The sequence below is a fragment of the Cyanistes caeruleus genome, chromosome 9 (genome assembly GCF_971803275.1).
Source record: "Cyanistes caeruleus chromosome 9, bCyaCae1.hap1.1, whole genome shotgun sequence".
NCBI classification, from domain to species: domain Eukaryota; kingdom Metazoa; phylum Chordata; class Aves; order Passeriformes; family Paridae; genus Cyanistes; species Cyanistes caeruleus.
The window spans coordinates 25,769,020-25,796,009 of NC_141709.1; the positions used below are offsets into that span (position 1 = coordinate 25,769,020).

Consider the following 26,990-nt stretch of genomic DNA (forward strand, 5'->3'; position numbering starts at 1 on the left):
AGCACCCTCAGCTGCAATCCTGATGCTACCATGGATGTGCTGTGCACGTCACTTAACCTCTTCGTGCCTCAGTTTCCCCACAAAATCAGAATAAAGCCATTTTGCAGTGCTGCTTTCAGGCTTAATGAGTTGTTGCTCTAAAACAACTGCCACTGCTAAATGTTGTTTTCTAGTTAATGGTTTGTGTAATTCATATTTTCACAGTTGTGTGTTTCGGTTATTGCCACAGCCGTGGCATAGAACCATGGCTCCCAAATTGTGAAGGCAGTGATAGAAATGGTCTGTGTTTGCTGCTGGTGCCATTATCAATTTGTTCTTTTTTCTCAATTAAACATTTTATATTAGAGATTGACAATGGTGTGTATTCCAGAAAGCCTGGAAATCACTGCAAGAAAGGATTTGGATAATTCCAGATTGGAGGATTTTTGTAGTGGAAAATAACGTTGAATAGATATTGAATTGACTGAAAAATACATTTTGGTTTGGATGATAATGGAAAGGAATTACTTTTGACCACTTAGTTTATTGCATTTGTTTAGAAGATATAATTTGTATTTTGGAATTATCTTTTTTCTTTATTGAAACAGAAGATGTGATATTGACCCTGATTTTTTCTTTTCTACTGTGGTACCTTGTCAGAATCTCCTCTCCTTTGTTCTCCCACTGCCGAGGAAATGATGTTCATCAGCACATGTTCTCTCCTACATCTGCTCCAGGTCTGCAGCATCTTAAATTCCCATTTAGTGCTGACTGTGCACTTGTCACTTCTCCTCTAGTATTTTACCTGAACTCAAAAGCCCAGAGCAATCCATCTAGTCCGTGCTACAGCCATCCTTTTCAGTGGAGGTAAGGAGAGGTACCAACTAGGAATTTCTAACAGTTTGCTGTTGGCATAACCATCTGTGAACTTAACAGCTTTACAGTTCAAGAGAATAACATCTAACAGAAGGAAACAGCTTCTTAGTCACAACTTACTTCTAGCCATTTAGTGTTCAAGTTGATGTTGTGTATTGGGACAAACTTTTTGTAGTTTTTGTGTAGGCCCTAAGTAGGGAAGAAGATAAATTGGGTTAAGGAATGGAAACCTGTCTGCTGGCGTGTGCATGCCTGTTCCTAGTGGTACCTTGTGCAGCTTGTACCGTGCAGCAGAGGAGCCCTCACAGACATGTCTGGTGTCAGGAAAATCAGCTTAAAAATAAAACAGTGGGGTGCTTAAAAACCCCTGTCTAAGAAGTGGGTCTATGCTAAATATTGCACCCTCTTCTATTCCCTGGAAATCCACTCTGCTTTCTTACAGAGGCTGGCAGGCTGGAGTCCCCAAGCACAGGGTATACAAAGGATAAGGAGTAGAATCAAGCCTGTTAGCAGGCTCGAGTGAAGGATACAACAATTTCTAAAGCAAAAATAGCCCAGACCAGCTCAATTTATATTAAAGCACTTAACAGCTCAAGTGATATATCTTCCCTTCAGGATTAGCTCTTGCTCCTCATTGTGCTCATGTGGGACAAGCACAGCCATCAACTGCCCCAGTGGAAACCTTCAGCTTCTTCACCAAGAGGAAATGTCACCAGCTCTCAGGGGGACAGCGCAGGCAAAGGCTCACACATGCTGGAGATCTTTGCATGTGCGGTTATGAAACCAGAGCTCAGTGGTACCTACTTAAAACTCGAGCCAATTTAGCACCAGAGGGCTGGTTTTGAAGTTCACATGCTGCAGGGTGGATGTGGCTGGTCAAATTTCAGTTACTCATCAGGTGGTAATGCAATAGCCCCTGAATCTAGATGTTATTTCAGAGGGAGTTTGGTCTTGCTGGCCAGATCTGGTGGGACTAACCAGAAAATGTGAAGTTGAACTATTTTAGGCTGCTGCCCCTCTAATGCAGAGTAATTTATACGACATCTGTTGAGTGGAAATCAGGTTGTCAGCGGAGGAAAGGAACGTTGCATGTGTCTGTCCTCACTGTGCATGGCCATGGGGAGAGGCTTGCCCAGCATCTGCTGTTTTCACTGCACGTTGGGCAGCAATTGATGACAATTCTTAATAAGTTGCTCATTTTAGCAGCACTTGGGGGAAGTGAAGGGCAGTGATTGCAGAGCAGTCTCCTAACATTTCAATGTCATGGCCATCCATCTCATTTTAAATGAATTTTTATTATTTAAAGGCTGGTATTGGGTAATGTTCCTTTAAACAAGGGTGATTAGGCTGGATTAATTGCTGTTTAGCCTTGGGGCTAATTAACAGACTGGTAAGTTGCAATTAAATATCAAGATTGGATTATTGTTAATGTCAATTGAGAACTGTTCTTTTTGGAGATGAGATCTGATGATTATTGATTATTTTCAAAAGCTTTTTTGGTACTTACTGCTTTTTCTTCCTCTGAGAAGCCATCAATTTTCAGGGTTCTGACATGGGTCAGTGAGTAATTTTCTCTTTAAGAACAGTTCATATAAAAGTCTTAATAGCAAGCTTTATTCCACTGTTACTGTAGACTCCCTGATAATAATATTTTTCACATATGGGGACCTTCCAGTCATGTGCTCTTTAAATACTGAATGGTTGATGATTCACAGATACATGGTTTTGTGTAAGAGCTTAGGTTGGCTATAATAAGTTTTTATTTTTGTCGTTGTTGCTTTCACCTGTGCAGCTCTTGATCCTGTTTTATCCTGTTGTCCTTCTTTGTTGTAGTTCTGTTTACTTGGTTACGGTGCCAGTGATAGCCATTCCTGCTTGCTTAGAGCAAAGGTCCATCTTGGCAAGTTACCACTGTCATTGATCTGCTCAGCTTAACACCTCAGGTTAGCCAGGCAGTGATTCATTTCCATGGCTATGCAGGGAATTGCTGGAAAATGTAACCAGAAAAACTTGTGCCTTCATGTTAAATCTTCCTCACTTTTTATCTTTGGTGCATTGCATTTGCAAGACTTTGAACAGATTTTCCCTTCTTCCTATATTTCGTGGTGCCATTGATAATTTTATGTTGACAGGTGAAAAACTGTTGGTGCATCTGATGTCAAGACAGATGGCATGGAAGTTCATGGCTTCTGAAAGAATTAATCTAATTAAGATGGAAAATATTTCATATGTAACATTTGAACAAATGAAAATAGTGTAAACCTTGCTTGAAAGATTAAAAGGAAATGTGGTCTGATTACAATATAAACAAATTGGTAACAGGTGGAATAAGACTGCTATAGTTGATGGAAATGTGGGTTGCAAATAAGGTCATGCATCTTTAGGAAGAAAAGAGAATTATATCCAGAATTAAACAAGTGCTGATTCTTGTCTTTGGGATCTGGCTGTCTACTCTTCTGGGGGTAACAGGAAAGTCAAATTACTGAAGAAGAAAATGAGGCCATGTTTCACAGCTGGTCCTCTTTATGAGCTGGCAAATCTGTGTGCACCCATATTAGTCCTTTAATTTAACCAAAATATGAATTTACAGAGTTTTTTTATCTCAAGTTGCTTAAGAGATGTCATGAACTGATTGTTCTAACTTGGAAGTGATGAACCGTGAGATTAAAGGAGAGTGCAATTACCCCTGTTTGAGAAAATGTTACATTCTGTGTAACACCCTCAGTAAGATATAAAACATTTTGAGTAATTCTAGAAACAGTTTAATTTGTTTGTGATAAAAAGGATGAAACTGTCCAGGTGCTCTTTTTCTGGCATCTCTCAGTGCTGCAGCTGAGGTAAAATCTCAGTGGAAATTTTCTTCAATTTCCTAACAAACCAAGGGAAGAGTTGGCTTCAGCTGGATCATTGAAGGGGCATTTTCTTGTGCTATTTCAATTTCATGAATTCTTGCCAGTTGTGGAACATGTTCTTATAGGGATGTATGGTAGAGGTTATTTTTATAGGAATGTTTTCCCTTGGAAATTCTTGCTTTAATGAAGTCTATTGGAAATAGCTATTAAATTTTTTTTATAGCTTTGCAGAATAGTTTAATAGAATTTTTTCCTAGCCTGTACAAAATCTGGTCACCATTTGTGGATGTGATGGTGACCAGACCCTTGCTGTCTTATTTAAGTAAAACAAAATGAGAAACCTAATGTTGCTCCAAAATAGTGTTTAAGCACACTACATAATTACTTGATCAGTGTGTAATTACAATGTTATGAGTTTGATATAATTAGGATTTTATGGACATCTGTGATATAATTTAAGAATATATTTATTTATTTACATAAGAAGCCTATTCTAGGAAACAAGCCTTTAATCAATAACTGTGGTAAGTAACAAGAATATATTATACATGGGCATTCAGCAAATGTCCTGGAGGGCTGCCTGCCTTTATTTAAAGCCTTTTTTGTACAAGCTGTTGCAATGGATGAGGGGAGGCCTATATTTAGAGCGATGGCTTGTTTGGGTGTATGAGTGAGGTTGGGTGGGCTGTGTCCTGGGCGAGTCTGCTGCATTGCAATGAATCCAGTGGGCTTTCCAGATTTGCAGGGTACTGGTCAGCCCCTCACCAAAGGGTGGGGATGGGGACATCCACCTTCTTGGAATGGGTCTCTTGTTAGACCGTGGCTCTTTATTTTGTGTATGAGGATTGCTGCTCCAGATGCAGAGATCCCTTCCATAGCATAAAGATGTTTTCTTGGCACACACATCCCCAGATCACCTGAGGTTTGGGTTTTGAAAACTGCATACATTTTACAACATCAGGGCCGTAGCTGTAAAAGGAAGTTTCTTATTTTTAAAGAAGATCAAAAACATTTCCGAATTCAGGCTTGATAAGTTTCTTTGGTTTTATTTTGAAATACCTCAAGGCTTATCAAAAGTTATTGATGGTTTCCTATCTTTGCTTAAATTTTGCTTAGTGTAAAGTCACTTGATATGATACAGGTTTTAAAATTCGTATTTGACAAATGTTGGAGGATTAATGAAGAGGCCTATATTCAGTTTGAATGACATTCGGAAATTGTTCTGGTTTTGCAGTGTTATCCTCCTGGTTTAGTGCTTGATTTGGTACAGGTTCTGCTTTCTTAAATGTGCTAAATAATTGGTCAGAGTTGACTGCAAGATAGCATAATGTCACTTTTGGAAAGAGTGTAGATCAGCAATTCAAGAATAATGAGAAACAGAGCAACTTTGTGGATATATCATTATGCATAATGTGAAATGATGAATTTTGAGTAGGTAAGCTTTTGGCAACTGAATTCTAATCTATATCTCACATCGAATGAATGAGTTTCCCAGAATTAATTTCTTTTTTAATGGAAATTTTTCTCCTTATTTCTCTTCCTTTGTACTGGTTATTATTCCTGGGAATAATTTTTCCCATCTGAGAAACTACATGGGGGGACACACTGGTGATACTTGAAATGTGAAAGGTTCAGGTAACTTCCTGTGTATCTTGGGCTGATGGGAAACTGTTTACTTTAATATAATTGGGAATATTGAGGCATGATGGCCTGAATGGTATAATTTTTTCATGTGGAGGCATTATGCAAATGCAAAAATCCCGGCATCCTGCCTGGAGCTGCAGTAGCAGAAGAGTTAAACCCTGGAGTTTGGAGCCTGAGGTGTGAATTCTTGTCTCCTTCCAGGCTCACCATTTGGCTGCCCTCCATGGGACCAGTTGTAAATCATAACCTGGTGGTTTGACCTGGGAAATTGGAGGCTCCCAGAGGGGAGCTTGTACTTGTGACTTTAGAAGTTGGAAAGCTTCACTGTTTGTTGGCCATTTCACCTATAAACCATATAAGGTTATGGTTCATAACTGGTTTTTCTATATAATCATGTTTAAAGGCTGTGATCTGCTGGTGCACCTGTGTATGAGCTGACTCATTTACTATCCCTGCACTATTCAGAGTTTGGGATAGCTGGGACAAGTCAGCAACTTCTAGGGGAGGAATGAAGAGCTCAGAAGGTTCTTAAGAGGCTGTAGTAAATATTGAATCCTTTCTTTTCTGTCCTTATCCTCAAATAACAGTGAGTTCTTCAAACGACAGTGGTGTGCTCAGTTCTGTATAAAATTTTTCCTTCCAAGTAGTCTCTCCTTCAAAGACTTTTTGATCTTGAATACAGGTACAGAAACAACCAGAGCACTTAAAGATTCCTGGCAAGGGAATAGTTCTGAGAAAGAAATAAAATTCTTAACCGGAGAGTCATGTATTTATTATTGTTGATAGACAGTGCCATGCATTTCCCAAGATTTGTTTTTAATTGGACTGTGAGGCAACCAGGGGCTATTTTTAGTTTTAATTTGGAAAATCAGTGAGTGTGCAAAGAGGCCTGTTAATGTCCTGTGCTGAAGCATGGTAGAGATGTACTAACAGTGAGTGGCTGGTGTCACTTTCATGGCCCGGAGCTGGGGGGAAACAGAGGTTATTTTACACAGCTGTGTGTGTCAGCCCAGGACTGTTCCTGCCCATGAGCAGCATGTTCCTTTTCAATGTGTATCCTTACGAAATTGCTTTTTGAAGACAGTTTTTTTACAGTTTTAATTTAGTTAGATAAATCATTCAGTGGATCAATATTAACCTGAAAGCTTAAGGAAGGATGTTAAGAAGAAAAGAGGACCTGGGGATAACTTTTCACCAATTTTTGGAATCCCATTTCAGCTATGTCTCACTATCCTGAGCTGTGGTGAACTTCTTGTCTCAAATTTATGCTCTTGTTTGAATATTCATAACTACCATGCCAGAGGGCCTGCAGAGCTTCATCTGCTGTAAATGGACCCACCCATGCTCTCTTTTCTACAGGCTGCCTCTGTGCTCCCCTTTCTTCAGTATCTCTCTTCCTGTTTTTGTTCATTCATCTCAAATATGCTTCTTTTAGTGCTCTCAGTTCTCTCTTCCCCTCATTTATCTCCTGAAATTTTGCTACTTTGGCTAGTTGTTATTATTCTGTCATTCAATCCCTTGTGTGGTACTTGAGAGCATAATCTTCTAACCTAGTTTACATTACACTGTCATTATGAATTATTAATGTTCTAAAATAAAATCTTCAAACCGTAATCTTTGCTGTGGTGAAAGAGCTCTGTGTGCTTTTGTTTCCTTCCTGTTCCCCCTGTCTTTTCCTTTCTTCAGACCTTTAGGTCTTTAGAGCAGGGATGTTATTGATCCAGCTGTCTGGGAAAGACTCGCTGTGCACTGGGAATTGCATTGTCACATATCTGGGCTGAGATGGGCATTTATTTATATAAACACTAAAAAAGCCGGTTTTGGAAGGAATTCTTCAGATTCTCATCAAAGACAAGCTGCACAAGTAGAAGTGATAATGTATGTTTGGGTTATAGCTCGCCTGAGAAGGTGAATATTATTTTTTGTACTCTTTATTACATTTTTGGTTTTGTTCCTGAGATTCTCACTTTTATTTGTGAGCAGATGAGAAATTTAAAATAGCAGAGCAGGTCAAGTTCTAATTTTCAGCAAATTCATAGGGCAAAATTTTCCACTGAAAGAAATCTGGTAAAAGTCCCTACTAGCTTTCTTCCACACTTCATTTTAGCGCAACCGCTCGCCCGTTCTGCTTCCGAGAGACTGGAAGATTCCAGAATCATTAAACATCCAATTTTCCGAGTGAATCACCACGCCAGTATTGACCAGGAGTGTTCCTTTAAACTCACGGGCGTCTGCCTTGCCCTCGCAGAGAACTTGCAATTATTTTGAGCAAGACGCAGTTGATTAGAGCCGCGTTTGTCTTTGGCATGGAGGAGCAGCCCGTGGGGACGTGTCCCGGCCTGTGGCCCATGGCTGAGTGCGCGCAGCCGCCGCCGGTGGCAAGATGGATCTCAAAACTGGGACCGGTCGCTTCTGCAACTTCCCCCTTCTGGTCAAGAGCAAGGGCGGCCGCAGGACCCCGCAGTCGGTGTTCTACATCGTGCTCTTGTGAGTGGTCGCTGAGGGGAGAAGTGTTTTGTGGCTGGGAGCCGTGCTTGCTCTGCAGGAAGGGTGTTCTCCGCACACGCAGGTGGTGGTGGTGGCTTGCACGCCTCATCTGTGCTCTCCCCGCTCATGTGTTTGTTTAGGAGCCTGTGTGTTCTACTAAATACTGTGGCCAGCTGGAAATAGGGTTGGCTTTTCTTGCTGGCTGCATGTTAATAGGTGGTGGAGAAAATGTCTTTGGTAGAAAATATTTTTAAAAATTGTATGCATTTGTGCTTAAATTTTTTTTTTCCGTTCTCTAATCTATAAGATCTGTATAGTGCTACATCTAATAAAAATTTTGAAGAAAAGAAAATGAAGTAAATGCAAGGTGGATATTCCCATTTATTAACACTTTTACTTTTTCTGTATATCTGAGATGGCTTAAAAGGTCATTGGTGAGGTGGGTTATGAAAGTAATTTATTTTAAAACCAAGCAATTTTGTTACATATTTTTGTTTCTAGCTCTATTATTTTGATTTATTTGTGCCATTTTTAATGTTACAGTAGAGTGTAGGAATATATAGCATTGCAAACTGATAAATTTTGGTTTTAGTATTTCAACATGAATGTTTCTCTGGAGACTGCAGAAATCATTAGGAGTTCCATATCTGTCCATTCTGTACTTCATTTCAAAGCTGAGAATTCAGTTTGAGTCAATTTATCTTAATTTATTAAATCTGCTTCTTTGTTCTAACATTTATGTCTCCACTTATATATTGGTAGACACAAATGTTAAAAGTCATATATAAAAAAAGTCTTCATTCAAGACCTTCTAAATAATATGTGTATTTTAGGAAACCTTGGTTTTGTAATGAATCACCTCTGTGGGTTTCTCAGAATTCCAGTAGAACGGTTGATAGAGTTGTATCAATCATGTAGTTATTTAAAAATCTGTGGTCCAGGCTTATTCTCATGTTGGATTTGTTTTTATGTTATATATTTTTCTGAGGCTCACAACCTGGAGTAGTTTATTTGTCTGACAGTTGATGATATCTTATCGCAGTTTTCTCAGACTTTATGATTAAAAGCTAAGCTTTTGCTGTGAAGATTCATAATATTCCAGAGGAATGGGTAAAATAGGGGCCAATTTCTCTTATAAATGCATGTCCAAATAAGGATGTAATTCTGCCTTTAAAACTAGATAAACTTTTTCTCCTTTTTGTGTGTGTGTGTCTACTTGCACCCCTCATGTTTCCCAAGCATGGTTTTGATTTCTCATGTCTCTTTTGTACCATGCTTATTTTGTAAGGTCTATTCTTATCCCATGCTCTAACTTCATTAAGAATTTATGCTTGAAAATGTAAAATTCATCCTCTTCATCTGTTCATTACATTAGCATTCCCCTTGCTCCCAGAATAGCTCTTCTTAGCCAACATCCTACAAAATAAGCTTTTTGTCTCAGAAAAGGCATGGTAAATGCAAGGGCTTTACAATATTCTTAACATTTCAGCTGAGCTAAGTGTGTTAACCAGAGAAAGAGGAAACAAGCTGTGGAGTGGAACGTCCTGCACCGGAGATTTGGGTTGGAGCAAACAACCTGAGTAATACTGAGAAACAAATCAGATGCCAGAGCTTGTTTTAGAGTTCAGGCTTGATTGGGTCTCCTGGGTAATAGGCTGTGAAACAGGTGACAGCACTCCCTGCTCCCCACGTGTGCCCTGAGCCTGGGGGCACCATGGTGATCCTTGGCACAGGCTGCTGCCCTGGGATGTGCGCTGGGGGTTTGTGGTCCTGCATAGATGAGGGGAGCCCTTTTTGCTTTTGTGAGCTGGTAACTGAGAGCTGAGTAACTCAAAGCCCTCTAATTCAACCACTCAAATACAGCTCAGTTTCCTCTCTTTGTTGTTTGCTTTGTTCATTTTACCTTAATTACTTGCCTGTTGTCTTGGTTTAGTTTTAGCCTTCCAGTGGTATTTCTTCTTCTTCAGTCCTCAGTCCCTACCAAGACAAAGTCTGCCAGCCACCTCTGCTGCTGCTCTTACCCTGATTTGTCCTTTAGGCTCTGCACTGTAGCTTCTATGTAAAATGGGGGGAAAATAATAATAAAATAATAAACCTGCTTTTTCAGATCTGCTTTGCTGGCATAGTTTTGTTGGAAGGCTTATGGACCATGTCTGTCAGGGAATGCGTGTTACAGCTCTTTGGGACAGGCACAAACCCCATGCTACAGGAATTAGCAATAGCCTGGTGGTGTTACTCAAGTATAGGGAGTCAGAGGTGGAAAAACTGCAAAGAGCTGAAGTGCTGTACTTCTTCATGGAGAGGCTGCTGCAGGCTGGAGTGGCAGGAGAAGAGATTAAGTTATCTTCCTGTTTGCAAATCCAGTTGCACAGTGAATTCATTAAGACTGTATTACAGGTTAAAAAGGAAGTTTTAAGTGCTTTGGGATAAATAATACATGACAAAGATGAGGAAGTGCTGTGGTGGCAAGAGGAGGCTCAAGCTATGTTTTTTCCTTTGGATAAATTTTGGCTGGCAGAGAGGAGGGAGAACCTTTGGAGGAGGATGTGGGGGTTACAGCAGCACTGTGTGATGCTGTGTTTTTTTGCAAGTGCTACCGAATGTCCTTAACTACATTTTGGATAAAGCGTTAGAAGATGTCTGTGTAAACAGGAAGTGACATTTTCAGATCTGATTTTCAGTATTGTTGTTTTTCAAATAACATTTCTTGATTTTTATGGCATTTGAATCACATATGGAGGTTACATTTGATTAAATTGGACAACTGACATTTGAATCACACATGAAGAAGGCTGGGCTAGGGAAAGAATGCAAGATCCAGTAACTTATTTAAAGAGGATAATTGACCTTTCCATGGCATCTGAGCCCAGTTATCAAGTCTGTGAATTTGAAATTATGTCAAGCTTATATTGGAGTAGCTGAACATCTTAGTGGTGTTACTTGGGAAGGATAGTGTTGCATGGAATATTAACATACTAATAAGTGATATTTTTGTAAATAAAAATACAAAGAAAGAATATTTCTTATTAAATATTAATCGGATTCAGGGCACAATTAACTTGGTATTCTAGCACTGCTCACTTATTTAGTAGTGTCTTTTTTAGCAGTGTCTTCACTTTAAACATTGTGATGATGGAGCTGTAGTTGGTGTCCTCTGTATCTGAGTGAGTACAGTTTTGTGAGAGTTGCTTTAGACTGAAATCAGAGCAGTTGCTTGTGCTTAACTGTGCAGTGATATTGTAGTGCATTAGATAGCATTTCAGGCTGTCCACTAGGATGGCAACCCCTGTTAGTTCAGTAACTGTGCCCAATTAAAGTTACATGAGGAGTTGGCAGCCTCCATGCAGGTGCTGTGCCTGATAGCTGCTTCAGTAAATGTTTCTGATCCTTTGAATCATTAACTAGTGCAGTCACTTGGATGTTCCCTGCATAAGGAATGCACACTAGGGGGAAGTTCAGTTGTTCTTCACCCCCAAAACCTTTGGCCATCAGCTGTTTGTTTAATCTCATACAGATACGTCTTTGGGAACCCTTTTATGCAGAGGTAGCAATTGAAATCCATGGGAGCCACTGTAGTAAAAGAGTATGGATCTGGGATCTGGGATGGTGGTTTGGTGATTTCTTCCCCAAAAGGAAGAAATCTATGGTTTTATAACTTAGCAAATGATAGAAAAGTGAACCTTGAAGATACATTTAACCTAATGTTTTCTGTCAGACTGTTACTTAGGAGTCTGGCGATTGCAGGCGGCTCAAAGACAGTCTGTTCTTCACTCGCTTAGGTCACTGTTCAAATAATAATGATGCCCCAAATAGCTCAACACACGTCTCACATGTAATTTTTGTTTTAAAGGATCCTTTCTTTTTGTTTTTTAAAGCATAAAGAAAGAACTTTCTTCTTTCTCACTGTTGAAAGACCCAAGTTTTCTGCTGGAGTTTTCACCCCTTACACGCTTTTCACTGTGTGGTGATACAGAGCAGGTATCTCTTCACCTGTGTTAACTTCTCTTACTTATAGTCGTATAATTTTCTGTGCTTATTGGGCTTACAATTTGAAGTTTAAAATAAAGTCAATATGCTCTTTATATAGGTAGAATGTATCTACTTACATCGTGACTTCTCCAAAAAATTTGGCTTTGCTGGCAAAATGGTTTTAATTTCTGAGTATTTCTAGTGAATTATTCATGGATTTCAGTCTAATGACTATTTTAAAAAGTTGTGTCTCCAAGTGTCACATTTCTGTGTGAAGCTTAATACAATGTAACCATTTGAGTGATACTATTGTTTTTTTCCAAGAGTATTTCAACTGGTTTCCGTAAGTTTTCCTTTACCACAGTGTAATTTGTGAAATTAATTTCATTTGAAAACTGCTGCACTATTACATAGTTCATCCTGGTTGAAGTGTTTAAAAATATAATCAACACTTTGTGTAAACTTTTCTTGGTACATAGTCAACTTAAAATGTAGTCAGTCACAGGAGTTTTGATGTTTGGGATATACTTTTTCAAAATTACCTCATTGATCTGCTTAGTACTGCTTCAAACTTTCCAGGAAGTTTGGCTTACTTCTAAAATGACAGATTTTATTTAAAAGAAGATGATCTTTTACCAAGGAAATTTATTTAATGATAAATGTAGCTGCTATAAAAAAGTCCAGAAAGCAATGGGTTTCATGTGGACTGTTTGCCTAATTGCATTCTCATTTAATGTCAGGCTTAATTAATGTCCTACTTTGGTAATGGTAAAGATGAGAAATAGGGAAAGTCGTTGACACTGACTATTTATAACTGTCCAGTGGATGCAGTGTCATTAGGAGGGCTCTGGAAACTGTACATTTGGTTGACAGAGAAATACTCCATCATCACAGGAGCTGCCAAAATGTTCTGCAGGTGGTCTTTTCAGAGGACAAGTTGGGCATAAAGAAGGGAAGGTGCATTAGGAAGATTGATGGAGACTAAATATCCTGAAAGGCGAGTGGGAGAATGTTATAAAGGAAGAGGTTTCTTTAGGCTTGGAATAACTCAGGGTCTGGAATTCACAAAGAGATCTTAATGTTGTTGTGAGTTAAATAAAATAGAGAACTCATCTTGTAACCTATTTGTGTGAGTGTGCTGTTGGCATGTTCTCTCATATACAAATATGGTATGTTTCTGAATTAGTGAGAAGTTTCTGGTCCAGATTTTCCAAAATGTTTTGCTGATTGTGCAGACATAGTAAGACAGTTCCTTTAAAAGGATTTCATTTGTCGTTGTAGGTGTGAGAAAATCCTTACGCTTCCTATATTTGTTGCTGCTAAAGACAATTCTGCAAATGTTGACGCTGTCATATTATTTTAAAAGCTTTTTGACAGTTTGAGTTCTTCTGTTTTTCTAGCAAAAACACTGCATCTCCAAGTGTGGTGTCTTCACTTTTTTTTTTGGTATTCTGAATTTCTCTGGAATCTCTGGGTCCCAAAATGAGCGCTTTGTTAGCAGAGTTAGTGTTTGTTACTTCCATGTAGAACAGGCATTTTGAAAAGCAGGAATATAAAGTGTTAAAAGAAATTTCTGCTGGTTTTGAACCAGTGTTATGTAATTCTCAAAGTGGTTTTTGCAGTTGTTGGGTAAAGGCTGTGCAGAATTGTGTTAAATGGCGAGATGTGTGAATAGATATGTTTCTGATAATAGCAAGCACCCCATCCCCTTCCCTGCTTGGGGTGCCCTGTGTTCCCCAGGAGCAGCAGAGGATGGGCAGGGTTTAGCTGGATTAACATTGCTGTAGGGCTGTCAGTCACTGATGCCCATGGAGAAATGTTCTCCTAAAATGGCTTCTCCTTTTTGTGTCCTTCCTGCAAGAGATGTGAAAGTGCTGCTGAGTACAGTGATAATTTGTGATATGTCTTCAACTACTGAGTTTTCAATCATTTTTGTAAAAAGCGTGACTAATACAGATTTAGGGATGTTAGCTGATTGTGATCTTATTTGCTAACTATAAGCAGTCAGGCATTTACTTTTACTGTGATGGATTTATTTTGTTAGTTAACTGAACACTTTTTTTCCCACCATTATTGCTTGTGAATTTCAATTCATGTTTTAGCTGACAGAGTAAAATTTTCATAGCTTTTCAAAACCAGGTTTTATTGGAATTGGAAGGTCACATAATACCCTGAATATAATTCTAAAAGGCTAGTGTTCAGTTTCAACTTGATTGGTATATGATATGATGTGGACACAAAAATGAATGTGTTTGTTCTTCCTCATCAGTAGTAGACAGTGGCAGAATTTGGTTCAGTTGTACTCTAAATTAACTTCATGAAATCAAGCCTCTATGTGATGTAGATTAATTTTGTAAAAATGTTTAAAAGCACTAAAAAAGATGGTCGTGTTGTGCAGAGAGTCTAAAAATCCCATTTGCCTGTTTTGAATTCCAGCTGGAAGGGAATACTTTACTCAGTCAGATGCTGTGATTCTTGATAAATGTATGTATTAAAAATATGTAATTATTTAATGGAAAATTATGAAGACCATCTAATTCTTCCATGAGATTATGTGGAAGACTAAGGCGAGTCTAGTGGGATTTCTTTCTCCCAGACATTTTTGTGTATTTTTTTTAGGGCTGTATTGTGCTTGGAAGGCTGTGCCAGCTGTTGATTGTCATCTTTCTCATGCCTGTGATAAAAAGCCACTCAAGAAGGCTGAAATATGAGAACGTCATTAGCTTTCCTACTGGCAGAAGTGCTTAAAGAAGCCACAATAGAAAGAAAATAGATTGCATACTGAAATTAAAAAAGAAGGCAGCTCCAGTGAGGTTTTGTTTAGACCCTGGAAAAAGCAAAAACATGGCAAGAGGGTTCTACAGGCACAAAAGGGAATAGTGAACTTGTGGCTGATGTGCAAAGGGGGTGTGTGGGAAACCTCTGATGTGCATCACACGAGTCCAGCTTGTTGTCAAAATTCATCTGGTTGAATTGTTTTGGAGCACCAGGTGCTACGTAGGAGTTTGTGTTTACTGTGACTGATGTGGATCTGGTGTGGCTGACTTCAGGGGAGAGAATGAGTTTCTGGTTTTAAACTGATCTTAGGAAGCATTGGAAGCTTTTTAAAAAATTTTATTAATTTTTTTTTTAAAATTAAAAATCCGCTTGGGTTACTGAAGATGGGATTTGTTTGAAGGTGGGAGATTAAGAAAAATAAGCAAAATGCCTCTGATGTACCTTAGGAAAAGAAGAGCCACCATGTCAGAATAAAAACACAAACTAGGCAGTCAGAGGTGCTTTCTGTGCAGACACATCTCACAACCCCCATGTGTTATTCAGGATTGCAAACAGTGCCCAGTTATGGTTTCGAAAATACTGAAAATATTTTGTTTGTAATTAGGTGAGCACAGAGAAATGTGTAGAAGGCACGTATGCTGTGCATTCAGCAAACTCCAGGTTTAAAGTGTATATATTAGGAAGAGAATAAATATCTCATTTTGCACTGCCTCCTAAGGTGGAGGGAGGGAGGCAGGGATGGAGCAGGCAGAAAACAGAGGCAGTGGAAACAGCAGCAATATGTACGCTTGCCTGCCTGTCTCACATTAATGGAACAGCTTGCACGGTCTACAGGGAATTTGCATTGGCTCTGTCACTGGTATTATTTAGTTCCTTATTTATTGCTAGTGGCTTGATTGTGCTGTATTTTCCCAGCAATGAAAGCTTTTAAAGATCATGTCTGACTCCTTTTGGACAGTGCTGTCCAATTTCTCTCTGCCTGCTACCAGCATGTTGAGACGATCCAAAAGGTAATCTAAGGATTTTGCGAGTAATTCTTACGATGTTTTTCTAAGCTACTTGTTTTAATACTGTTTAGTCTTGCTTCTTTTCCTGTTTTAACAGATTGATTCATATTCCTAGTATGTTAGATATGATTTCTTAATTTCTGAATGATTTGTAATTGTATTCATTGTAAAAATCATACTGTGCAGATCCACCGTTCGTTCTTTTTAAAGATATTTATTTAAAGGCATTGTTCCTCCTCATACTATGTGAATGTGATAAGGGGTTTGTTTCTACAAAATGATGGATAGATGCTTACTGGGAGGAAGCTGCTTTATTATTTGAAGTAGCAAAACAGTATTATGTTGAAATAGGCAGCACCATGAAAGACTTGCAAATATTTTGACTTACAGCGCTTACAGTCTTCACAGAGATATGCATGACCTTAAATTTTAAATAATGCTGTAATACATTTAGCATCTTTTTTTTTATCAGAGATGTGAATATGTTAGTGTAGCAGTTAATAGGATGAGTGTTTGTATTTACCCTGCTCTGGATTTTGATAAAATCCCACTGAAGTGTGTGAACTAATGAATGGTATCAGATCTGATGCAGTACAGGGGTGTCTCTTCAAGACTGGGAAATATCAACATAATTATCACTCATCAGGTGCTCTGTGGAGCTTAACATTTGTAGCCTGAAAACTTACTGGTAAGACTGGGTAGGTAGCTAATCCTGACTAAAGCAGTATGTTCAGATTTATGAATAAACAGTTGCAGCTGGTACCAGAATTTCTCAGCAGCTGGTTTGTTGATAATGTTAATAATCTATGTAAGGCTCAGAATATAAGCTTTGGCTGAATATAAGCTTAGGGTGAATTTTGTTCATTAGCTATCAGAAATTGTATTAATATTTTTTAGAGGGTTGTAGCTTCTATCAACTAGTATTTTGGGGGACTCTTAATTTTTTGTTATTATCCAACATTTGTGATTTGAATTGCATCAAAGTTGTGTTCTGTGCTGCCTATAACTTCTATAAATCTTAGTGGCAATGAAGAAAGACTTCGTAAACAAATAAGGATCTTAGTTGCCAGGAATTGCATTAGCAACGTTGTTGTTTTCAAAATTGCTGTCATTAGCCTGTTTTTTAAAGTTAAAGAGCTCCTTGAGGTTCAGGTTGTGTGTTGATGTCTCTGCTCCAAGCAGTAACTTTCACAGCCATTGAGCACTTGTAGCAGTGGTTTGATAAGAGTGACAGAAATGATGAAGATAAAGCTTCATATTTCCTTACAGATTTCTTGAATTTGGCTGGGGGGAGGAAAGGGAGGCAAATTATTCTCCTGTGCCTCCATTTCCGAAAGCTAAGGTAGGCTGGACCTGGCTTTCAGGTGCTCTTGGCCACCAAGCTGTGAGCAGTGTGGTGTAGTGAGCCCTGGCTCGCCGTGGGAGCCAGGGGAGCTGGGCAGAGCCAGGAGTGAAGGAGCTGCTTCAGGGCAGGTGAGGGACAACACCTTTGCATAAGAAAATAACCTGTGTTAGACCTGCAGATCCTTTCAGTACTGCTGCCCGCACAATTTTGGTTTCCTAAAAAGCTTCTCCATTCCAGATGGTGTCCAGTGTGCCTCAATTGTGAAAATACAGCAATAATAATCTTCCAAACAGAGTGGACACCCGCAATGTCTCTCATAACAAAAATAGACCATCTTTGTTTTTCAATATCTTGTTAGTGTGCCATTTTGAATTTAAAATTACGCATCAAGGTCAGAAACAATTTGAGAGATACTAACAAGGTTTCAGGTGTGATATTTTGTCAGAAAACGCCTACTCAAAATTTACAATTGCATTTATTTGTTAGTAGTTGAAGTACAAAAAGAAAGAAATTGATCTGTAAATCCACTGAGCACCTTAATGGAAAAGAGATGACTTTTTATTGATTTAATCACATAAACGAGTATTAGGTATTTCAAAATGATCAAACAGCACTATGAGTATTCAGAGCAGAGAGCTGCTGCACGAAGTCATGTGGTGGAAATCCTATTTTGCACAGGATGGAAACCACAGCCTTCAGCCAGCCTCAGAAATGAAATATTTGAGCATGTGTGACAGTTTGCTGGGAATATCACCTTCTGCCGAGCCGGGCTGGCAGCCTGCCAGCTCTTTGCCTGCCGTCTTGGGGGAGATGGGTGGGCAGGTTGGGCTGGTCTGAGGAGCATTGTGATAAATCACTGTAATAATGTTATTCTTGCCAGGGTATCTGTCCTGAAATCCCGTGTCCACATATGCAATGACTTTGCTCCTGAGTGTATCTGGGCTGTGAGAGCGGTCACTGCCCATGGAGTGAGTTGCCATGACCTGGGTGTTTCTGTGGGCTAATGTTCTCAGGATTGTGGCATCTGGGCATTAGAAATGGAGTACTCTATCACTAAATAAATAATTTCCAGTTTTAATTTACCCCATTTCAAAGCATAATGCTCACTTCTTAGTGCACTTCCTTTGAAAATTATAATTTCAATTTAAATTTCTCCTGTAACTTTGCAATCTTGGTTTAGCAGTAGAGAATTTTTTACTGTGACAAATACTCAATACAGTTTTCCTCTGCTCTGTTTGTAAAACTTCTGTACAGTCCTGTTGCATTAGTGATAGCTTGTCTGCTCTTAATTCAGGGCTTCTCCACCTTGGATTTCTCTCAGTTTTGATTTGGTTTCACATTGCCAGAAAGGGTTACTTATGGTATTCTGACTCGTGAGCTATGGCACATTTCTCCATAATGGCTTCTGATATGTTCAAATAATCCTAGAGGGCTTGACTCCCATATGACTTCTCCTACATTAGGAGGCAAATGGGAAGGACTCCTTTTTCTCCTCGGTGCATTTTGTGGAAATGAGCTCTCTCGTGCAGCTGGTGGGATTCTCGCCGCAGCTAATGGCTCTGGAAAAGCGAACCATCTGCTGCTCCGGTCAAAGTGGCTGGATTGTTTCTTCTCCAACGTATTCCCGGAAGGATAGAGAAAGTCAAGAGCAAACTGTAAATACATAAGTTTCTCATGGGAGGGGTGACATAAACATAAATCACATTTACCTGTCAAACTGGTTCTGTATAAATATTTATGAGTTTAAACTATAGGAGAAATATGAGAACTCCTTGGTTCAAAGGTCATGTGGGGCTGGTATTCTGATATCAGCTCTATTGAGGCATTGCCTATTGAAATTGGATTATGGAAAGATAAAGCATAATTGTGACGTATTTAAATTAAATGTCTCTGGGTTTAAGTCCTTTTGTTTCTTTACACTTTGGGCGTATCTTGAATATACTCTTGTGATTTGATATTAACAACACGGTATAATTGTGCAAGTGAATGTTTGTTGGTCTTATGAAACTGACTTAGAATGCTGATTTCTAATGTTTCCTCATTTTTTCATTTTAATCCTCTCTGGGTGGAACAGGCTGTGGCTGTGGGTTTTAATGATTTCACTTTTGTTTACTGACTTTCTCTTTGCAAAGATGGGAGATCTGTGTGCTGAAGTGACTTTAAAAATAATTCTGGAGGGTGAAAATGGTGTATTTTTGTGAGGAAGGGCATCTTGGATTTGTATCCACAATTGCCAATGATACTTCAATTCTCTTTCCTCTTCTCCTTTCAATGAAAGGGCTTTAGTAATATAATAATTTGTTAAAATCACAAGAATTAACTGCTCATAAGGCGTAAAGCGATCTTTAAGTAGCAAAACGCCTTTAAGATCAGTGATTCTATGGAAATCATTATATTTCATTATAAACAGTTCCTTGGTAACTAAGAAAAATGCTATTTGTTATTGTAATAGTCAAAACCAGTAAGAGAAACCATCTTTCACTGGAATGGAAATGAGTGAATGGAAATAATCAGGTGGCCAAGAACACATAAATGGTGCTTTTTGATTTATTGGTGTTTTTCTGGTAACTTTTCAGCTGCCATAGCTGGACCATGTTAGACAGTGAGTCCATACATATCCCCCCAAATGTATTCAGTGTCTTTTTTATGCTGATTCATCTAGATTGACATTAAGAGATTGTGTTTTTCAAAAGGATGCCACCTCCTCCATATATATACATTGTCACTTTGAAGAAAAACAATTAGTTTGATGGTAGCAGAATACTTACTTTTTTGTGGTAACATAAAGCTAGCATTAAAAATGTGAGTGTATACTATAATTAACTTTAAAGTGACAGCTGTCACGCCACACATTTCCTTGCTTAAATGAATAACATAAGAAATGTTTCCCTTATGTTGGGAAGGATGGGAAAGACTGGGAAATTTGACGCTTTTGATAATACTTAGCTCAATTTTTTTTTGCCCAGCTTAGCATATTAAATGACCTCCTGACACTCATAATTAGAGAAGAAATTTTATTCAAACTACTTCTGCTAGGTATTTCAATATGGCCTTAGGACAAAAGCACTGCTTGGGGGAGAAAAAGTTTCCACCTTATCTTCTGAAAATCTCTTTATGACTGTTGGCTTGCATGGAAATGTAATGGGTGTTTTGCTCACTAATGGATAATTTTTGGGGAGCTTCCAATGCACTCTGCATTACAGGTTATTTGCACTACTTAAATACAATAAAAGAGGCTGGTCCAATTAAAGGAAGGAAGGTCCTCCTAAAACCCCCAAACGTTTGTAATGATTCAGGAAATCCACCTGGACTTGTAATTTTTAGTTTATGTGGGATATCGTACATATTATGTATATAATATTTTATTTTCATTTTGAATGATGTTGGCAGTTTCCCTGCTTGACTAAAACCCAGGGAAAGGGTCTTAGAGGGTTAACACTGAAGTTTTAAGCCTTGAAAGCTTTTTGTTCAGATCAAAACTCTCTTGTATGAACATTTGGCTATTACCCAGGACAAACCAGTTTTTCAAGTCAAAACCTTTGTGGAGAGGAAACAGAGCAACACACAAATTGCAGACAATTTCATGAATTATTTTGATCCTTCACATGAATGAGTCTACTCAGAATAAAATAATTTTCCACTGGTGTTTTAAACTAGCTAAATGAAGTACTGGGCTAAGAGACTGGTTTGAGGAGAGGTATGAGGAAAAGGGAGATCTGAACTTTACAGAGGACACTCAGATCAGGTCAGTTCTGCTGTGGAAAGTGAGACACACTGGCACGTGATTGGCCTGGAAATGTGCAGTTCTTGTGTTTAATTGAAGTCGACACATTTGGGTGTTGGAATCCTTACAGAGTCTGTGCATCTGCTTATTTTGACTGTTTTTTGTCTCTGACAAGCGCATTTTAAATCCAAGTGCCCACCAGCCTAAAGCTCTGGGATGGACTTGGAGATGTATTTGGACCTGAGGAGCCTCTGCCCATGCCGTGATGGCCTTTGCAGGCCCCCCGTCTTTGGAGAGGTGTGAAGTTGTGGTCAGGAGCAAACTAAGAGATGTAAGAGCACTTGGGATTCCTGTTATTTTACTGTCAGCTGAATCTTGAACTGTGAACCTTAGAGAAAAATGTTTGTTATGAAAAGGAGACCTTACTTAAGGGACTGAGAGACACATTGTATGGCATGTCATCTTCTATCACTGGACACATACCTGGAGAGAAATTACTTTGTTTTCAGTTGGGTGCTCAACACTTTGAATTGACCACCATTTTGGTTACATATTCAGCAAATAAACATCTTTCCAAATCATTAAGGAAAACACCTTTGAAGTGGTTTTATTCTACATTTGTAGCTAATTATCAGATAATCCCTGAATAGTTTTTCCTCCACTCAAAGCTCAATTATCTTATTTTTTTCTATTATTTGGAGGACTACTTAATACCTGAGTGTTCTTTAGAGTAGATTTGCTGATAAAATGAAACACGCTTCTGTAGTGAAATATCACAGGTTATTCCAGGTCTCTTAAAAATTTAGTTTTAAGGACTATTCTGGTGTAATTTTGTTTGGTTCTATGACAGCTGAAGGTGGAAGGGTTCAGAGAACTGGGATTCAGAAGGGGGATGCTTGTAAGTCCTGTGCAGGGGAGTCCTTGTGCCAGATATGAAATCCAAGCCACCTGATACCAGTCTCTTGTCCATTATTTTAGGCAATGCTATGCAGTAAGTTGGACGTGTTTTGAGATTGTTAGCTTAATCAATCACTGTCTTTACACAAAAGTGCCCCAACTGTCATGTTTTATACAAGGACAAAGCTTAGTCATGTACTGAAAATCTAAGCAAATGTTATGCTTATATATCAGTATGATGCCTCCCCATGTTCATTACTGCCTGCTGTGTTTACGTAGCACTAAGCACATAATTTAAACTCCTTCAGAATTAATAGAAGATGTAAACGTCACTTGACGTGTTCTGTTTGATGTTGAAGGAGTTACTTCTGGTATCATGCGACACTGGAAGTGAGCATGTGCCAGAGGAGAGACTCACAGTGACGTGAGATTAAAAATCTTCTGCAGGCACACACGAGAACAGTCTTTCCCTGAATCTTTGTTCTCTGAGGAAGTGAGCTTGAATCCTGTGGTGGCATTTGAAATTACTTATTTCCAGTATATTGTGTGTTTTCCTGTCCTGTAATTTTTTTTCCAGTCTTGATTGCATGGTAAATTAGGATGTTACAATTAGCAGACCTAATTTAAATTAAGCATGATTGCTATGGAATTTGAATACCTGACTTTCTGTAAGTGCATTTGTCTTCCTGTGACATTCTGCAGTTTTCATGGGTCTCATTTGTTTTCCTGCTGGCCATGCTGGTTTCAGACTACATGCAGAACAGAACTGGGGCAGCAAGAATGCTGGGATTTCACGATACGTGGCTCCCAGAAATGAATTTTACATCGCCTTTTACTTATACAGAAATAGGCTAATGTTATTTAACTGCCCTATCTTCCCCCACATTGTCTCAGAGAAAATTTGGGTTGTGTTTTCCTGTGCTTGTGTATTTCTACTAAAGTTTGTTAGACACCATTTGTAAAAATATTGCTCACATGTTCTTAGGTCCTTTAGTTATGAATAAATATATAAAGCATTCAAAAAGCTTTTAGCAGTTTCTTCACTTGCATTCTGATCCAATTTTGCATAAGGTACCTTTATTAAATATCTGCTTTTTTAGCATTTTGCTAAACCTAGATTTTGCTAGGTTTTAGTTTTTTCTTGCTTTCTTTTATGAATTCTTTTTGTTATCACTGCTGCCATCCATTAATTTTTGATACATTCATATATTGGTATGTACTGCTGTCTGCCAATCAATTGGAATTGATTTTGATTTTACTTTTCAGCCTTCTTAGTAGGCTAAGTAGAATAGCTCTTGAAACAAGTACCCTTTCTTGGTAGTGGTGAACTGCTTCACCCTTTAGATGTACTGCTGGTACAAGCTTTAGCTGTCAGCTTCTGACTTCTAATATTTATGTTTTTCTTCTCAGTTTTGTGAACGGTTGTTCCTGCTTCAGTCCACTAAAATTTCAAAACCCTGTGTGTGTGTATCTATTTGTAGTACACATTTGTATGGTTATTAAACAGGAACAGCCATCCTTGTATGAAAAATTGATGGCTGTTGGATAATGAACATTTGGCGCAGCAAATAGGCTTTACACAAAAGAATGAGGTTTAACATGTAATCAGGCTTGATTGTTCCAGAAACTTCCCTTTGCTGCAGATCTGAGGGCTGCTCTGTGTGCCAGGGCAGGATCTGCACCCAGGGCCTCCCCCTCTTCTCCTGCCCTTTGTGCTTTTGTTGCTCCATTAACACAAAATGCCTCCTCCAGGTGTATTTTCTTATTATTTTTGTAGTCAGCTTACTCGATCTGATATACACTGCAGTATAGCTATCTAATGTGTTTTTGTAAATAATTTTTTCATGTCTTTGTAAGTGTGTTGTTTTTATCTGGGACAGTGGTTTATCGACAGACCTGTCTCTGTAAATGAGTAAGGACCACATAAACCAAACACTTTGTTTCAACACTACAGTGTATCTCTCTACATGGGTTTACACCAGTTTTAGTGGCTACACTGAGCATTTTCAATGTCCACAGAACTTACCTTCTTTCATGTTTAGAGCCAACATTTACCTCAGTAACCTCTCTTCCCTCTCTGCCATTCCTTGAGTGCATTGATTAGAAAGGTCCTAAGCAGCATTTCTTCTTCTGAAGTGAAGGGAGCAACCTGAGCAATCTGTATTCTCTCTCTGTATCTGTTTGGAATTAAAGGCCCATGTTGGCAAACACATCTCACCTTTTTTCCAGTCTTTGCTCTGATAGGGAACTGCTCTGCTCAGCTCTGGTTGAGTCCAGGCAGGCAGGGCACAGCATTTTCCTCTCCAAACTTAGTCCTGGACAAATGTCAAAAGTTTTGTAGCCTGCTTACTGAGACTACAGGTTTGTTAAGCCCAGGTATTTTCCCAATATGTCCATTGGACTAATATCAGTCTACCTTAGTACACTCATGCTCTGCTGTTATTTTTTGGAGATGTTTTTAAGGATTTTTCTCCCATCTTTGTGTGTATGCAAACACATGAGCAACAAACTGTTTGCAATGCGTCTGTTTGAAGGCCCTCAGAGGCTGAATGTTTGTGTGTACATGTGTATAGGTACTTTAATACTTTCACAGAAAAGTGGTTTTCCCCTTTTGAGGAAATGAATATTTCTTCATTGGACTGTCTTTTAGAAGTATCCTGTTTTGTTTTTTTCTAAATTTTATTAAGTTGATGCTGATATTTTTCTTTTGATTTTATTTTGTAAGAAGCTGCTAAGAGCTGGGAAACATCATTGCTTTAGGAAGGAAAGGGTCTTGGTGATGAAAATGGAACACATGAAAATGGAAGCACATTCTCACCTTCTAAGTTTAGAAACAAAAGTATAAATTTAAATGATCATTGCAAGGTAGGCAAATTGAGACTTTGATTTTTTGGATCTATGTCATTATCTACTACACTTTGCAACTGGGGATGAATTTGAGAATTGTTTACCTATTAAATGATTATTTTTATATGTTCAAATTCTGCAAAATTAAGAAAGGCAAAATGGAACCTTTTAATAAGAATAAAAGAGCAAAATTATCATAGCAGGCAATGGTTAGGGAAGTGCCTGGGTCAGAAAGGTAGGAGGGATGAGAACATTGATGTATCAGTGGTGCAAAACATGATAATGTGTATGTTGCAGCTTACCTTGGTTTTTTGGGTATTTTTTAAAAGGTCAGATATTTTGGTCCCTTTAGCTTGTGAGTTAAATCCGAAATATCTACAAAGCATTTCTGTCAAAAAGTATGTAGAACTAAAAAAACCGAGGGTTGGTGATTTTAAAAAAAGCTGCCTAAAATGGTGTGGAATTGGTTGCAGATGGGGAGCAGAGGAGTGGGTTTATTGTCTAACACCGTGCTCTCTTTGTTGTCTGCTCTTTCTGGCACGTCTGTTCAGGTGCCATGTTCTGTTCAGGATTTTCTGTGCTCTGGTATGCTGGAAGCTGCTTGCAAGTTAAATGTGCTGGTGATGCTTAAGAAAGTTGATGTTGCAGAGCTGAGGATGGCAGTAAGTGAGGATCATGTGTGAAATAGCAGAGGCACCAGGGCTGGCAGCACAGCCCAGCACTTGTCTGAAAGCCACAGCAGAGATGTAGTTCCAGCTGGTAGAAAAGCACATCACGAGTGTAGCACTCTGCCAAGCAAGCAGAAACCCTGACACTCTTCACTGGGGTTGTTATTGTTGGTCTCCATATCTGGAAAGATGAGTCTTACCAACAGAGCAAAACCTTTCCAGTGGAGCTGAGGAGAGCACCTTAAGAACATGTACTTTTAAAATGTGCAAATAATTTGGTTGTAAACATCCCAGTCTTGTTCAGAATGTTGCCACCCTGGTTATTACTCTACTGTTCAGCCGTGTGAAAATCTGTGTGCTGTGCAGTCGAGGCAACTCCCCAGACAATCTGGAGATTAATTCTAAAATAGTGTATTGTTAGAATAGATTTAAAATTAGATCGGTAATTAATCCTCATGCTGAGGTTTGGAGCTGCAGGTAGCTGATAATGAGCTAATTTGTAACATTTTTTTATTCTTAAACTAAGAAAATGCTCTGAAACAAAATGAAGAGAACAGTTCATGTTGTGTGCTACAAAGCACAAAGAAAGGAGTGTTCGTATTATTTTATGTAACACTTACATTAAAGCTGTAAAACTTTATTTCCATTTTCAGCTCACTTGCTTTGTTTCCTGGATGCATCTTTGGGGAAGGTGTCTAGAGTAGGTTTGTTATATTGCACACCTGTATGTAATTGTACGCTCTGTGGTTAGAGGATTTGAAACAATGTAAAATCACTTTGTCATTTCATTCTGGAATTTGTTTGCTTGGATTTTTTGGAGGAAAAGAAATGTGATAAACTATCTTCCATGAGAATTGCCAAGTAGAGACTTATTTAAAAAGCAGCTATGCTACATGAAGCATTTAGTAATAGATTTGGAGGAAATGAGAAATGAAAGTATGCAGTTATGCTTAGCTTTCATTCAATCAGCCTTTCACACTTTGTGATGTAACTTCATGGCAGTATAATGCATAACACAACTGAAGTAGGAGATAGGAGTGCTTGAGAAGGTTTGTTTTATGTTTGTGCCCATTAAATAATGTCTGTATTTATTCTGGGGTCTCTCTTCCATAATCAGAGAATTTTTCTTATGTTTGTTCTTTTATGCTAAAACAAAGATAGGCACGGAGTGTGTTCAGAATAAAGTGGATTCATGTAGTTGAGAATGGCTGTACCAGTCATTGTAATTTGTTGTGACATCTAATTTTGTTTGGCTTTCCAGAGTTGTTCCTATATTGTTAATAATGCAGAAGGTCTGGACTGTACAGCATGGTGTAAGCAGGTGTGCACCAGCCTCAAGCATTAGGCAAATTAGACATAAATTTGGTGTTCACTGGCAATTTCAGCCTTTTCTTTTGTAATTTCTTAGCTTGCAGTGATGCTGCTTCTTCAGTCCGAGCTCTAAATGAAGTAGGAGGGTTTGTCTAAAATATTGCTTGGTTGAAATGAAAGGAAAATGTTTTTTCATGCAATAAGTTAATTCCTAAGGACAAAGATGTTAATCTTCCTTAAAACAAAAGAGCCATCTGCACCCATTTTGCTCCTTGCTTTCTAAGTCTTGCATTGCTTGACTCTGTGTTCACCTCGGCTGGTGTGTTTGGTAGCACGCTGAGAGGTGTGGTGGCATTATGGAAAATGATGTCCTTTGTGTGTTTTACCCCTCTGCACTCTCAATATCTGTACAGAAGTGCAACCCACACTTCACAAGTTGACTGCATCTTGTTCCTCTGTGCTCTTCTGGGTTTTTTTGTCCAGTTTATTCTGTCTCATGGTCTTCAAAACAATGGGCAGTGCAGATTTGAGTAGAGCCTGGCTTGCTGAACAACTCGCATCTATTTCTGTGTTTGTAGTAATTAAACTGTAGAAAATTTTTTGTGG

The 26,990-nt window shown here is 38.7% G+C and overlaps 1 protein-coding gene across 17 annotated transcripts in view; it reads left to right on the forward strand.

Moving 5' to 3' along the window:
* Window positions 1-26,990, forward strand: part of MAST2 (microtubule associated serine/threonine kinase 2) — a 219,421-nt gene that overhangs the window by 120,679 nt on the left and 71,752 nt on the right. For 2 of the 17 annotated variants that reach the window (XM_086902250.1, XM_086902245.1), the window contains one exon: window positions 640-846. The exons of 14 other annotated variants lie outside the window; for them this stretch is intronic. In XM_086902250.1, coding sequence (XP_086758376.1) covers window positions 640-846 — 207 coding nt within the window. Of the gene's footprint in view, window positions 1-639; window positions 847-7,719; window positions 7,839-26,990 lie in introns of those variants that run through there. One more of the 17 variants, XM_086902247.1, reaches the window with a different exon arrangement.